Source organism: Phocoena phocoena, chromosome 4, assembly GCF_963924675.1.
Source record: "Phocoena phocoena chromosome 4, mPhoPho1.1, whole genome shotgun sequence".
NCBI classification, from domain to species: domain Eukaryota; kingdom Metazoa; phylum Chordata; class Mammalia; order Artiodactyla; family Phocoenidae; genus Phocoena; species Phocoena phocoena.
Window position 1 is genome coordinate 18,774,065 of NC_089222.1, and position 15,662 is coordinate 18,789,726.

Here is a 15,662-nt window from a genome sequence, read left to right on the forward strand (position 1 = left end):
AGAACTCTATTCCTTTGCAGACTTTCAAACAGTCCCCTGTGTTCAGTCCTCTACCCTAGCCCATTTTCTGTGGTACTTGGTACCTCCTAACCTGGGCCTTTGGGGGTTGTGCAGGGAGAATTGGTTTGTTTGTCATTAGTATCCTTTCCTCCTCTACTCTGCTAAGTCATTGACCATTCTGCTGCTGTTTTCTATCTTCATATACAGTGATTTGGGGTTACAGGTGTCGCTTAGGGTCTTTGAAGACAGAGTTTACATTCCTATTTTTGTTCTTACTGTTTGGAGGAGGACCTTAGAACAGTAAAATCCATACTGTACATTTTCAACTTCAGCAATACCAAACTCCTGCTAAGTCTCCAAACACACAAGTTTTTTTTCATATCTCTGTACCTTTGTAGAACTCCTTTTTGCTTATAAGGTCCCGTTTAATTTCTTCTTCACCTGCAAAGGCTTTTATCTTTCAAAATCCAGTTCTCCCTCCTAACTTTTCTTGTCGGCTGCTTCTGTACCTTTATTTCACAAGAAATCCACTTCATCAGGAAGTTTACTCTGGAGGAATACCAGGAGCCACTGGAAAGTACTTGTTAGAGTAATCATACACTGACTAAAGTGAAAGTGATAGGAAGGGTTGAATGAACTCTGAAATTGCATATGAACCACTTAGATAGAAATTGGGAAAACAGACCCTGGCCCATTGCAGGGATGGAAGAAGCAGGGAAGATGAAAGCCTTGGGGGAGATGGGCAGGCAATGTGCAACAAGACCGGAGGAGGAATAAATGTAAACATTCAACATTTATTTATTTTATTTTTTTTTTTTGGCTGCATCAGGTCTTAGTTGCAGCACGTGGGATCTTCGTTGAGGCATGCAGGATCTTTCATTGCGGCATGGGCTTTTCTCTAGTTGGGGCGTGTGGGTTTTCTCTCTCTAGTTGTGGCATGCGGGCTCCGGATCACGTGGGCTCAGTAGTTTGCAGCATGCGGGCTCAGTAGTTGTGGCGCATGGGCTTAGTTGCCCCATAGCACGTGGGATCTTAGTTCCTGACCAGGGATCAAACCTGCATCCCCTGCATTGGAAGGCGATTCCTTACCACTGGACCACCAGGGAAGTCCCATAAACATTCACAATATAAACTCTAATTTCCCTTTCTACCCCTGACATACATGTTTAGACCGATATTTCGTCAAATTGAAGATTGTAAAACACTCATTGCATGTGCCATCAAGAAAGAAAAAACTCAAACTATGATACAATGCTTTCTTATCATTTAGAACTTTTTTACTTATTAGAAGAGTTCTTTTCACAGATATCGTTTAGACAGATATTTTTAATTATACATAACTCTTGTGCATACATAGAGTTTGGGGCTATGCCATAGTCTTTGGGATTTTTTTTTTGAAATCTCACTTGCCAAGGTTACCAGTGACCTTCACATTGGCAAAGCCAGTGGGTAATTTTTGTTTTTCCTTAACCTCTCAGCAGCATCCAACACCAGTGACCTCCGTTTTGAAAGTTTCTCCTTCAGCATCCTTGAAATTGCTTCTTAGGATCCCTCTAAGAATTCTGTTCTTCTCTTTAACCCAGAAATGTCAGTGATTCTCAGCCCAGAGCCCTTCTCACTTTATGCACTCACCCTGAGTGGCCTCTCAGGGCTGCCTCTCCAACCCAGATCTTGCTGCTGACCTGCAGGTTTTTATATTCACACTTCATGCAGTCATCACCACTTGGATGTTCCACAGGTACCTCTTCAAACAACACATTCAGAATAAAACTCTTATCTTTTCTATGGCCACCTCCCATAAGACAAAAACAAAAAGTCTGTGTTGGAAGTGACAACATTAGTCCCCCAATACCCAAGCGAGAAACCCAAGATTCCTCCCTCTTACTCTCTTCTCCTTTTCTGTGAATTCTTTCTCACTATCTAATCAGTGCCCTTCTCTTTGTTAGTTACTGCCACCTTCCTGGTTTAGGGTCTCACCACTTCTTGCATGGATTATTACAGCCTTCTAATTGATTTCCATGCCTCCACTCAGCTACTAGAGTCGTCTTTCTCAAACATAAACCTCATCATGTTACTTCCCAGCCTAAATGTCTTTGTTTCTTTTTGCATAGTTTTCCAAATAAAGTTCAGACTGCTTAGGTTAGCACACGAGACAGTCTGTGGTCCAGTTCCTGCTGCTCTCTGGTTTCCTCCCCTCTTGCATGTCTGTACACTTCCTCCGGTGAAATCAGCTGGAACTATCATAGTTCTGAACTCACTGTGCCATGTTAGGCCTCTGAGCCTTCACATGTATGTCTCCCTCTCCCTAGAGTATTCTTCCTTTCCTTTTTGTCTAAATACTTCTCATTAATCCCTTAAAACTAGGTATATACATCCCTTATTTGGGGAAGCCTTTCCTTACTCTTAGATCTGACTTAAATACTCTCTTTCAAAATGGACAAAGGGCATGAAGAAAGGCTTTGTGAATGAACAACACAAAATGCCTACTAGGTAAATAAAAAGATGTTCAGACTCAGATTAAAACAGTGTACTTCATTTATTCACCTATAAAATTTGCAAAGATTTAAAGAGTGGTATCACTCAAGGAGAACGTGGGGAGATGGGCCCACTCCTACACTGACATTGGAAGTATAAATTTGCCATTCTTCTGGAGCACAGAAAATGGATGTATATATTTATCTAAGAACCATTAAAAAGTATATGCATACACATACACCCCTTTTGACTCAGCATTCTCCTCCTTGCAATATATCCTAAGAAAATAACTTTTTTTGGTAAAACATATTTTCACAAGAAAAATTTCAGGATGTTCATTCATAAAAATATTAACAGTGGTTATTTCTGAATGGTAATATGAGTAATTAAAGTGTTTTTCTAACTTTTCTGAGAAGAACATGTATTAATTGTGAGAGCAAAACGGGAAAACAGAAGCCCCAGCCTAGTGCTCCTGATACCCTGTTGTGCTTGCCTCCCCTGTTGCCCTCATTAAACAGTGAGTGTGCTGAGGGCTATCACCATGAATTATTCAGTATCATCCCACCAGCCCCTGGCTCAGAGTAGAAAATGCTGGATGAGTGAGTTACACCAGTAACAGCTAATGAGCATTTCCTGTGTCTTGGGCATTGTTCTAAGCATTCGACATATTAACCTCATTCTCATAAGATGGGTACTATTATTATCTCTGTTTTGCAGGTGAAGTAGGCTGACAAAAGTTAACCAACTTCTGTAAGGCCACACAGCTGTAAGTAGCGGGGTTGGGATTCAAACCCATGCAGACTGGCTTTTACTAGTGACACAAGATAGCATCGTGGTTCTGAGTTAGATTGTATCTCTGATTGAGAATAGTTGGATTAGGTTCCAGGTCTAGGATTCCAGCCAGACAATTGGGCATCAGTTGAATCGTGGTCTAAATAAAAAGGCAGAATTTGACACCCACAGATCTGAACCAAATACCAGGGAAGTAATCTTCATTTCTTTGGCCTTTAAAAAAAAAAAAACTCAAATCATTTTAGACTGTAAACTTCTCATTGAAATTGGTATCACCCCCTTGGGATTTAGCTTTGTTATATGTTCCCTCTCTCTGCTATTCATGTCCCTTCAAAACTTAAAGACCTAAATTTTTAATTAGTTCTTTAACTCTTCTTCCCACCACTTCTCTTTCTCAGTAAGATTACTTATGACACGTTCATCAAATTTTATCTTTAAAACCTATCAATCTTCATTTTTACCATATCTTCTCTTTTTTTCTTTTAAAGTCTCAGAATTTCTGAAAGCTGCATTCCTATTATCTGGAACTGTACTGAATAATATGATGGCCGCTAGCCATATGTGGCTTTCTAAGTTAAAATTAATCAAAATTAATTTGAATAGGCAAAAGATTTAAACAGCGCTTCTCCAGGGAGATACGGGGCTGGTCAGTAAGCACAGGAAAAGATGTTCAGCATCATTAGCCATGTAGATGTAGGTTAAAGCCCCAATGAGATAACACTACACACTATTAGAAAGGCTAAAACAATCACAAATGTTGAAGAGGATGAAGAGGATGTGGAATCAACCGTATCTCTCATACATTACTGGTGGGAATGTAAAATGGTATAGCCACTCTGGTAAACAGTTTGGCAGTTTCTTATAAAAATACACTTAACGTTCAACCCAACAATCAGACTTGTAAATAACCTGTGGTTAATTACCATAGAGAAATGAAAAACATGTTCACACAAAAACCTGCACACTAATACTCACAGCAGCTTTATTTGTAATAACCCAAACTGCAAACAACATAAATATCCTTTAATAGGTGAATGGGCAGACAAGCTGTGGTATATCCATACAATAAACTCAGCAATAAAAAGGAATGAACTGTTGATACATGCAGTAAAGTGAATGACTCTCAAAATCATTGTGTTCAGTGAGAGAAGCCAATCTCAAAAGCTTACATACTGTGTGATGCCACACATAAAACATTCTTGAAATGACAAAATCATAATGATGGAGAACAGATCAGTGGTCTGTTGACTGTATGACTACAAAAGGGTAGTATGAGGGGTTTTGAGGGATGATGGGGTAGTTCTGTATCCTGATTGTGGTGGTACTTACTATAAAAGGAAGGGAAGAAGGAAAGAAAAGGAAGAAGTGATTCATGTAAAACTGGTGGTATCCAAATAAGCTCTGTTAATAGTCAGTTTCCTGGTTTGGGTCACTGTGGCGATATAGGATGTTACCATTCGAGGAAACTGAGGGAACGGTACACAGGAACTCTCTATATTATTTTTGTAACTTCTATGTGAGTCTACAACAATATCAAAATTAAAATTTTTTAAATGAAGTTACAATTCAGTGCTTCAGTTACACCAGCCACGTTTTAAGTACTCAGCAGTCCCATGTGGCTAATGGCAGCCATATCAGGGCAGATATGGAATGTTTCCATCAATGCAGAAAGTTTTATTAGACAGCACTGGTCTAAAAGCATACGTCTGACTCTGGCCAGTGTTCTCTCCTCCTTGACTATTTCAGATTCTAATATCACATGAATACTTTCTTGTATTTTCTGTCATGTTACTTTATCAACTTGTTGTTTTGCTTATTTTCAAACCTAGAGAAATACTTCTCTTTACTTTCTCAAATTTCATGTCAATTTAGGAATTTATTTGACATGGGTTTTAATAGGTATCTGGATATTTAAATTTTCTAACAGTTCTGCATTTTGCTTCTGGACCAATTTTATCACCTGTATTAAGATATAGTCCTAATCCCACTACTGGGCATATACCCTGAGAAAACCAAAATTCAAAAAGAGTCATGTACCAAAATGTTCATTGCAGCTCTATTTACAATAGCCCGGAGATGGAAAGAACCTAAGCGCCCATCATCGGACGAATGGATAAAGAAGATGTGGCACATATACACAATGGAATATTACTCAGCCTTATAAAGAAATGAAATTGAGTTATTTGTAATGAGATGGATAGACCTAGAATCTGTCATACAGAGTGAAGTAAGTCAGAAAGAAAAAGACAAATACCGTATGCTAACACATATATATGGAATTTAAGGAAAAAAATGTCATGAAGAACCTAGGGATAAGACAGGAATAGAGGCGCAGACCTACTAGAGAACGGACTTGAGGATATGGGGAGGGGGAAGGGTGAGTTTTGACAGGGCGAGAGAGAGTCATGGACATATACACACTAACAAACATAGTAAGGTAGATAGCTAGGGGGAAGCAGCCGCAAGGCACAGGGATATTAGCTCGGGGCTTTGGGACAGCCTGGAGGGGTGGGATGGGGAGAGTGGGAGGGAGGGAGATGCAAGAGGGAAGATACATGGGAGCATATGTATATGTATAGCTGATTCACTTTGTTATAAAGCAGAAACTAACACACTATTGTAAAGCAATTATACCCCAATAAAGATGTTAAAAAAAAAACAGATTGAAATTAGCACACATACCATTCCATAAGCCAAATACATAATAAACAAGACCTACTCTTTGCTCAACGAAATAGACTCATCCATGGTGTATCACCTCACACCTATTAGAATGGGCATCATCAGAAAATCTACAAACAACAAATGCTGGAAACGGTGTGGAGATAAGTAATCCTCTTCCACTATTGTTGGGAACGTAAATTGATACAGTCACTGTGCAGAACATTATGGAGTTTCTTACAAAACTAAGAATAGAATTACCATATGATACAGCAATCCCTCTACTGGGCATATACCCAGACAAAACCATAAATCAAAAAGAGACATTCACCACAATGTTCATTGCATCACTATTTACAATATCCAGGTAATGGAAGCAACCTAAATGCCCACAGACAGACGAATGCATAAAGATGTGGTACATATATAAAAAGGAATATTACTAAGCCATAAAGAGGAATGAAATTGGGACATTTGTAGAGACGTTGATGGATCTAGAGACTGTCATACAGAGTGAAGTCAGAAAGAGAAAAACAAATCTTGTATGTTAATGCATATATGTGGAACCTAGAAAAATTGTACAGATGAACCGTTTTGCAAGGCAGAAATAGAGCAACAGATGTATACAACAAACGTATGGACAACAAGGGGGGAAAGCTGTTGGGGGTGGTGGTGGGAGGAGTTGAGAGATTGGGATTGGCATGTATACATTTATATGTATAAAGTAGATAGCCAAAAACAACCTGCTGTATAAAAATTAAATTCAAAATAAAAAAAATAAAATTAAAAAAAGTAAAAAAAAAAAAAAAAAGATATAGTCCTGGGACATCCCTGGCAGTCCAATTGTTAGGACTCCGAGCTTCCACTGCCAGGGGCATGGGTTTGGTCCCTGGTCAGGGAACTAGGATCCCGCACGCTGCACGGCACAGCCAAAAAAAAAAAGATTAAAAAAAAAGCTCTCATACAGTTATTCTAATATACTTTCTTGACAGTATCCATTGTATTTTCCTTCTCTTTTACCCTTACCCAAAAGCTTTTTCAAAATATTGGATTTCCGAAAAGGTGCGTAGTTTTTCGTGTTTGGTGCTGTATCTTCCCTGTCTTCTGGATGTACATCTTTTGAAAAGGTAATTCCTTCGATTGCCACGTTCTAGTCTTTTGTCCCATAACACTTATTCCTCTTCGGCACCTTTGTATCTTCACTTAAAAATTAATGGGTACTCACTTTATTGTGGAACTTTACTATGGAACTTTATACTTGAGCTTCATCCACCCTGTAGGATACTTAGCTTTATAGTTTTATATGAGCCACCATCTGGGATTTGAAGACAAGGCAGTAGAGGATGAAACAACAGCTCAAGATCCATTCACATAGCAACAAAGTTGAGACACTGAAGGAAAAAAAAGAATAGGGGTGACTCACCTGAAGAAAGACACAAAAAAAGAAAAAGAAAGGAATATTGGAATTAAGATTTATATATTTGTGGAAGGAAAATCTGAATATTATAATGATATCAGTGTTCCTTCAAAATAATTCACAAGTTTATTACAATTATAATCAAATTCCTATAGGATTTTTCTTAAAACTTGACAATGCAGAAACTCATCTGGAAGACCATCAAAGAATATTTGAAGTGTAAAAACGAATCATAATTAGAAATAGGAGGGAAAAAAGCCAGGTAGTAAAACTTAATAAGACAACAGTAATTATGATAGTGTAGGCTTGGCATAAAAACAGAGTAATAATCATTGAATCTAAAGAGCCAGGAAATATACCCTAAACAGTATAAGAATTCAACAAAAGAAAGGGTTCTTCTTGAATTAATTGTATAAATTGTATCTGATTTCACTACCTGTAATACATAAATAAACAAAGGATATGAATAGAAAATTTACCAAAGAAGAAATATAACAAATAAGGAAAATAAACAGAATTTTCTAGGATTGAAGAAATAAAAATGAAAACAATGAAGTTCTGTTTCTCATTATTAAATGGGTGAAGGTTTTTATCATTAAAATGCAGATGCGATTGATGGTACAGTTAAACTCATGCTCTCCTTCTCTGCTGTCATCATCTCCTTCCTATCGTGGCCTTACTGCACCTTTCTTGGTGCAGTAGTATTGCACATTCTATCATTCAACAAATCATATCAGCTCTACCTTTGTCTCCAGTGTTCCTCTCCTGGTTCAAGCTCCCAGCCTTCTTGCCTGGTTTATTGCTATAGCCCCTGACTTGTTTCTTCTTATCTTGCTCCTCTGCAATCTCCTCTGAACACAGAAGCCAAAATTACCAATTTATAATGTAAGTCTGCCAGCAATCCCACTACTGGGCATATACCCTGAGAAAACCATAATTCAAAAAGAGTCATGTACCACGGTGTTCATTGTAGCACTATTTACGATAGCCAGGACATTGAGGCAACCTAAGTGTCTATTGACAGATGAACAGATAAAGAAGATGTGGCACATATATACAATGGAATATTACTCAGCCATAAAAAGAAATGAAATTGAGCTATTTGTAATGAGATGGATAGACCTAGAGTCTGTCATACAGAGTGAAGTAAGTCAGAAAGAGAAAAACAAATACCGTATGCTAACACCTATGTATGGAATCTAAAAAAAAAAGAAAGAAAATGGTTCTGATGAACCTAGGGGCAGGACAGGAATAAAGGCACAGACGTAGAGAAGGACTTGAGGACACGGGGAGGGGGAAGGGTAAGCTGGGACGAAGTGAGAGAGTGGCATCAACATATATACACTACCGAATGTAAAATAATTAGCTAGTGGGAAGCAGCTGCATAGCACAGGGAGATCAGCTCAGTGCTTTGTGACCACATAGGTGGAATAGGGAGGGTGGGAGGGAGATGCAAGAGGGAGGGGATATGGGGATATACGTATACATATAGCTGATTCCCTTTGTTATACAGCAGAAATTAACACAACGTTGTAAAGCAATTATACTCCAATAAAGATGTTACATAACTAACTAAAAAAAAAATGTAAATCTGATCATGTCATTTCTCTGCTCAGTAGACATCAGTTGTATCCCAACTCACTCAGAGTAAAGTCAAATTCATCTTAATAGTCTACAGACCCTGCATGGTTTAGTGTCCTACCTTTCCTTTCTGGCCTCATCACTCACACTGCCCCCCTTGCTTTCTCTACTCTGGTCATGTTAGTCTCCTTGTCATTCTTGTAGTAAGTCAAGCATACTCACACCTCAGAGCCTTTTTACTTATGGTTATTCTGCCTGAGATGTTTTAGCCCAAAATACCTCCTCAACCTGCTCCCTCTCTTCTTTCAGATCTCTGTTCAGTTGTCAGTGAGGTCTTCCCTGACTGCCCTTTGTAACACAGTACCCTCTCATCCTTTCTAAGCCCTTGCTCCACTTCATTTTTCTCTATTGCACATACCACCATCTAAGTTATATGTTTACTTATGTGTTGTTTTTCTTTTTCCAGCTAGATTGTCAGTTCAGTAGGTACAGGGACTTTATTCACTGCTGTATCTCTAGCATTTAGCAAGTGCCTGGCACATAATAGGCACTCAGTATTTATTGATTAAGTAGGAACATTGATTGAACCTTTCTGTTTTGTTTCTTTAATTTTTTTCTTTTATTCTTTTTTTCTTTTTTTAATTAATTTTTTTATTGGAGTATAGTTGATTTACAATGTTGTGTTAGTCTCTGCTGTACAGCAAAGTGAGTAAGTTATACGTATTTTATGATAGTTTGTTTCCCTCCATCTGGCAGATATAACAATTAGAAACATATACACATCTAACAACACAGTATCAAAATACAGAAAGCAAAACAAATTAAGGGAGCAATAGAAAACTCAACAATAATATTTGGAGACTTCAATAGCCCCACTTTCAATAATGGATAGAACTACTAGGCGGAAGTTGATTGAACCTTTTTGGACGTCAACTTACAGCATGGTTTAAAAGCCTTTTTTTTTTTAAAGTAAGAGAATGTTAAATTCTATCCATTGATGATGAGAGAGAGAGGTCTGCATGTAGCAGGGTCTGAGAGGATGAGATCAAGAGCAGTAATAAAGGTTGTTTTTCTCTCTCTCTCTTAGAGAGTAAGAAAAGAGATGATGGTAGTGTAATAATTTCCAAGTATAGAGGAAGTTGTACAATCAAGAACAAGCACTATGTGTTGGCCATCTTTAATAAACTCAAAATGGATCAAACCCCTGAACATAAGGCCAGACACTATAAAACTCTTAGAGGAAAACATAGGCAGAACACTCTTTGACATAAATCACAACAAGATCTTTCTTGACCCACCTCCTAGAGTAATAAAAATAAAACCAAAAATAAACAAATGGGACTTAATGAAACCTCAAAGGTTTTGCACAGCAAAGGAAACCATAAACAAGATGAAAAGCAACCCTCAGAATGGGAGAAAATATTTGGAAATGAAGCAACTGACAAAGGATTAATCTCCAAAATATACAAACAGCTCATACAGCTCAATATCAAAAAAACACAACCCAATCACAAAATGGGTACAAGACCTAAACAGACATTTCACCAAAGAAGACATACAGATGGCCAACAAACAGATGAAATGCTCAACATCACTAATTATTAGAGAAATGCAAATCAAAACTGCAGTGAGGTGTCACCTCACACCAGTCAGAATGGCCATCATCAAAAATTCTACAAACAATAAATGCTGGAGAGGTTGTGGAGAAAAGGGAACCCACTTGCACGGTTGGTGGGAGTGTAGAATGGTATAGTCACTATGGAGAACAGTATGGAGGTTCCTTAAAAAACTAAAAATAGAACTACCATATGATCCTACAATCCCACTCCTGGGCATATATCCAGAGAAAACTATAATTCGAAAAGATACATGCACCCCAGTGTTTATTGCAGCACTATTTACAATAGCCAAGACATGGAAGTAACCTAAATGTCCATCAGCAGAGGAATGGATAAAGAAGATGTGGTAAATGTATATAATGGAATATTACTCAGCCATAAAAAGGAACAAAATTGGGTTATTTGTAGAGACGTGGATGGACCTAGAGACTGTCATATAGAGTGAAGTAAGTCAGAAAGAGAAAAACAAATATCGTATATTAACGCATATATGTGGAATCTAGAAAAATGGTATAAATGATCTTATTTGCAAAGCAGAAACAGACACATAGAGAACCAATGTACAGATACCAAGGGGGAAAGGAGGGGAGTGGGATGAATTGGGAGATTGGGATTGACATATATACACTATTGATACTATGTATAAAATAGATAACTAATGAAACCTACTATATAGCTCAGGGAACTCTACTCAGTGCTCTGTGGTGACCTAAATGGGAAGGAAATCCAAAAAAGAGGGGATATATGTATACATCTAGCTGATTTACCTTGCTGTATAGTAGAAACTAACTCAACATTGTAAAGCAACTATACTCCAATAAAAATTAAAAGGAAAAAAAAGAAAACTAGGTTGATGGAAGCAAAATGTTGATGCAGGTCAGTAGCAGAAAATGAGGCTATAGGTGACGAATAGATGTTAAAAGTGTTGAAAATGAGTCAAAGGAGCTAGGCCTGCCATGATGTCTGATAGAGATCAGTAATGTGAATTCTTGAACTATGAGAGGTGTGAAAGCTCTCTAAATCCAGGCTAGTTAGTGTCATGTAAGATAGCAAGGAGGGTAGGATAAGAAATACCAATTGAGAGGCAGTTGTAACAAGGCAGAGTTGAGGTATCACTACTCTAGGTTAGTAAGGAGTGTATGAAGCAAAGGCATGAATCAAAGATAAGCCGTCAGTGATGTGGCAAAGAATGAGGTGATTAACTGCATATGGGATGCAAAGGGAGAGGAAATAAAAGGTTCTCTCAGTATTAAGAGATCATATTCCCTTTTAATTATTTTGTTTTTTCATTATAGGTTTTCCTGTCATTCACAGAAAAATGGATCATTTAAACCTTTGGAGGACTCAGTTATCACAATACTTCTATACTACCAACTGAGATTCATGACAGTAAATTTATGACCATAAATGTCTGCATCATAGAACTGCTGAAGAACTAAAAGAGAATATTCTTTAATCTTCTTAAAATTTATTCCTAAAAATAATCCTATAGTATCATGATATTACTAAATTAAACTAGAAGGCACAGTTATTAAATTATTAGACTTGTTAATAAGAGCACACATGTGCAACGGCTACTGTATCCTGACAGTTACCAAACCTCAAATTTTGATGATTTCCCTTTGTGGGAAAGGTCATTATATTTGCAAGAAACCACTGAACATTGTCATCAAATATATTTTCAGCTGAGTGTCTTTTAGGAGAATTTACTTGAAACAAGTTCTAGAAAATTCCATGCCCCACCACTAAGTGGATTTGATATTATGGCAGCAACTTACAGACTTGTGGTTAGTACTGTGAACCACTACAACAGTGTGGTGATAGACCGGCGTTTTGAGCAAGCTGTACATTATTGCACTGGAACCTGCCACACCTTCACCCATGGAGTTGACTGCATTGTGGTCCATCATAGTGTTTGTGCAGACCTCTTACACATCCCTGTGTCTCAGTTCAGAGATGCAGATCTGGACTCTCTGTTTCTACCCCATGAAAATGGGTTTTCCCCAGCTGAAGGTGACTATCCCCATCAGGCCCTCACAGGCATACCCAGGGTCAGGAAAGGATCTACAATTCAGAACACCTGTAACTTAAAGGACATTGCAGGAGAAGCAATCAGTTTTGCCAGTGGGAAAATAAAAGAATTTTCCCTTGAAAAACTCAAAAACTCTAACCACGCAGCTTACAGAAAGGGAAGGAAAGTTAAGTCTGACTCATTTAACAGGAGGTCAGTTGATTTTGACTTGCTCTGTGGCCATTATAACCATGATGGGAACTCCCCATCCTTTGGTTTACTCCGGAGTTCCTCAGTCGAGGAAAAATCTTTATCCCATAGAAACTCACTCGATACGAACCTGACTTCATTGCTTCTTCACAACTTCTCTGAAGAAGACCTGGTTACTCAGATTTTGGAAAAACATAAAATAGATAATTTTTCTTCTGGAACAGACATAAAGATGTGCTTAGACATCTTGCTAAAATGCTCTGAGGATTTGAAAAAATGCACAGACATCATAAAGCAATGTATAAAGAAAAAGTCAGGGAGTAGCATCAGTGAAGGAAATGGCAATGATGCAATTTCTAGCTCTGAAACTGTCTATATGAATGTAATGACCAGGTTAGCATCCTATCTGAAAAAGCTACCATTTGAATTCATGCAGTCTGGGAATAATGAGGCTATAGATTTAACAGAACTGGTCAGTAATATGCCTAGTTTACAACTGACTCCCTTCTCCCCAGTATTTGGCACTGAACAGCCCCCTAAGTATGAGGATGTTGTCCAGCTCTCAGCCCCTGACTCTGGACACTTTCAAACTATAGAACTGCAAGATGACAAGCACAGTTCTAGGAAAACAGACACTGTAAAATCCATTCCAAACACCTCTGCAAATTCCTTATGTAATTTAGAGATAAGTGATCCCAGACCTCTAAAAAATGTCCAGCTTCAATCACAGTCATTAACCATGAACGCTTTAGAAAATGTTTCTTCTGGTAATCTAGTGGAAACCCTTTATATTGAGGAAGAGTCAGATGGAAAGAAAACATTAGATAAAGGACAGAGGACAGAAAATGGACCCAGTCAGGAGTTGTTAAAGGTAAATGAAGATAGAGCATTATCAGTTCGTGGTACTCATCTTAAAAAATGCCCTGCCTCAATGCAAAATGAAATTGGTAAGATATTTGAGAAACCAGTTGTTAATCTATCTGAGGAAGATCTTAAATCAAAAATTCCTAAAGTTGAAGAGGGAAACCACAGAGATTTTATGAAGCCTAACAGTCAGGAAGAGATAGATAAATTGTTAATGGATTTGGAATCTTTCTCACAGAAAATGGAGACCTCTCTAAGAGAGCCAGTTGCCAAAGGTAAAAGCTCTGTCTCTCTAAATAGTCATAGTCAGTTGACTGGTCACCTCCCTGTAGATCTTGAGCCTGAATCTAAAGTCTCTTCACCCACGGAAAAAGTGTCACCTTCCTGCCTAACAAGGATTATTGAAACCAACGGACACAAAATAGAGGAAGAGGATCGAGCCCTCTTACTGCGAATTCTAGAAAGCATTGAAGACTTTGCTCAAGAACTGGTTGAATGCAAATCAGGCAGAGGGAACCTATCACAAGAAAAAGAGATGATGCAAATTCTACAAGAGACCTTGACAACTTCCTCGCAGGCCAGTTTATCAGTCTGTAGAAGTCCTGTTGGTGATAAAGCCAATGACACTACCTCGGTTTTGATTCAGCAGACCCCAGAGGTGATCAAGGTAAGACCCGACAATCTTCAGTTCTGAGATGTCGCCAAAGAAATGTTCTAATGTTTGCAAAATTTATAAACAAAAACTTTTTTTGTTACTCATTTTATGTTCTACTAAAGCTCCTGCCCTGCACTAGGCACGGTCTCACTAAGTTCAGTGGAGAAAGCCAAAAAGCGAAATCTTTAGAGTCAGTCAGACTAGTTTTAGTTGCCTTCCCCACATCCTTTATCATCTTCCTAGCTCTGTGACCAAAGGAGAGTTACTTAGCCTTAATATTCTCATCTATATAATGGAAATAATAACGATCAAGATAACTTATGTGAAGCACAAGCAAGGTGCCTTACACGAAGTAGGCATTTAATATTAGTTCTTACCCTCAGTCAACCAGTAGGCCACTTATTACTGAATGCTGTGTAGAGTGCAAGCCAGTGTAGAAGTTAAAATCTAGTTGGGGAAACAAAGCTAACATACCAGAAACAGTATGTGAACATGTAAGCATGTCTCTGAAAGTTTTGTTAGTGCAGTAGGTCTTCAAAGAAGGTAAAGACTAGAGGATGTGAGATTTCCTTCATCATGCAAGTGGGAATAAATATCCATCTACAGTCATAGGGTAGAAGTATTTTCAAAAGGCTTTGAATCTACCCTGCTACTGATAGCATTGTTTTTGAATAATCCCAGAAAGGGAGTTATCTGCCCATTTGTAGGTATGTGTGTGTGTGTCTTAGCACAACAGGATTATTTTTGTTCATTTTACATGTCCAACGCAGTTGGTAAGAGGCTCTGCTCCACCTCACTCAGGGACCCAGGCTGATAGATGCTCCATGTTCCTACAGCTGCCCCATTGCCCCATCTGGAATATGTGGCCTGTGAGTTCACCAAGGAAGGCGAAGAAAGGGATGGAGCTTTTAACTGCCTTGTCCCACACATGACACACTTCCCATCTGCTCACAATCCAGTGATTCCAACCTGAAGTCTAAGAATCATAGGGGAGCACATAAAATATTTGGTGAGCACTGTCTCTACCATATGAATATACCATACATGCCAACATGTATGAATTCAGACATGAAGCCAAAGCAAGTTGTAAAATAACGATATGAATTATTTAGAGATATTTACATTTGTCCAAAAAGTATGAATAAATACATGGATACATCACATACAGTATTCAGAACAATGATTAATCCCTAGAGGTAGGAAGAGAGATGGAACTGAGGAAGGGTGTCCAGGGCCTCAGTAAAATTAGTAATGTTCTATTTCATAATCTGGTGATGGATCGTGAGTATTTTGTCATATTATTTTATGCCATGTTGTATATCTTTAATGTAGTAAATTTAAAAAACAAATGGATATTAGAGATGGCATAAGTATGGC

At 38.2% G+C, this 15,662-nt stretch overlaps 1 protein-coding gene across 1 annotated transcript in view; it reads left to right on the forward strand.

The window, feature by feature from the left end:
• The first annotated feature begins 12,308 nt into the window (after nucleotides 1-12,308).
• Nucleotides 12,309-15,662, forward strand: part of PPP2R3A (protein phosphatase 2 regulatory subunit B''alpha) — a 165,253-nt gene continuing 161,899 nt past the window's right edge. Inside the window, exon 1 of the mRNA XM_065876145.1 lies at nucleotides 12,309-14,297. Within this exon, the coding sequence (XP_065732217.1) occupies nucleotides 12,309-14,297 (1,989 nt within the window). The remainder of the gene's footprint in view (nucleotides 14,298-15,662) is intronic.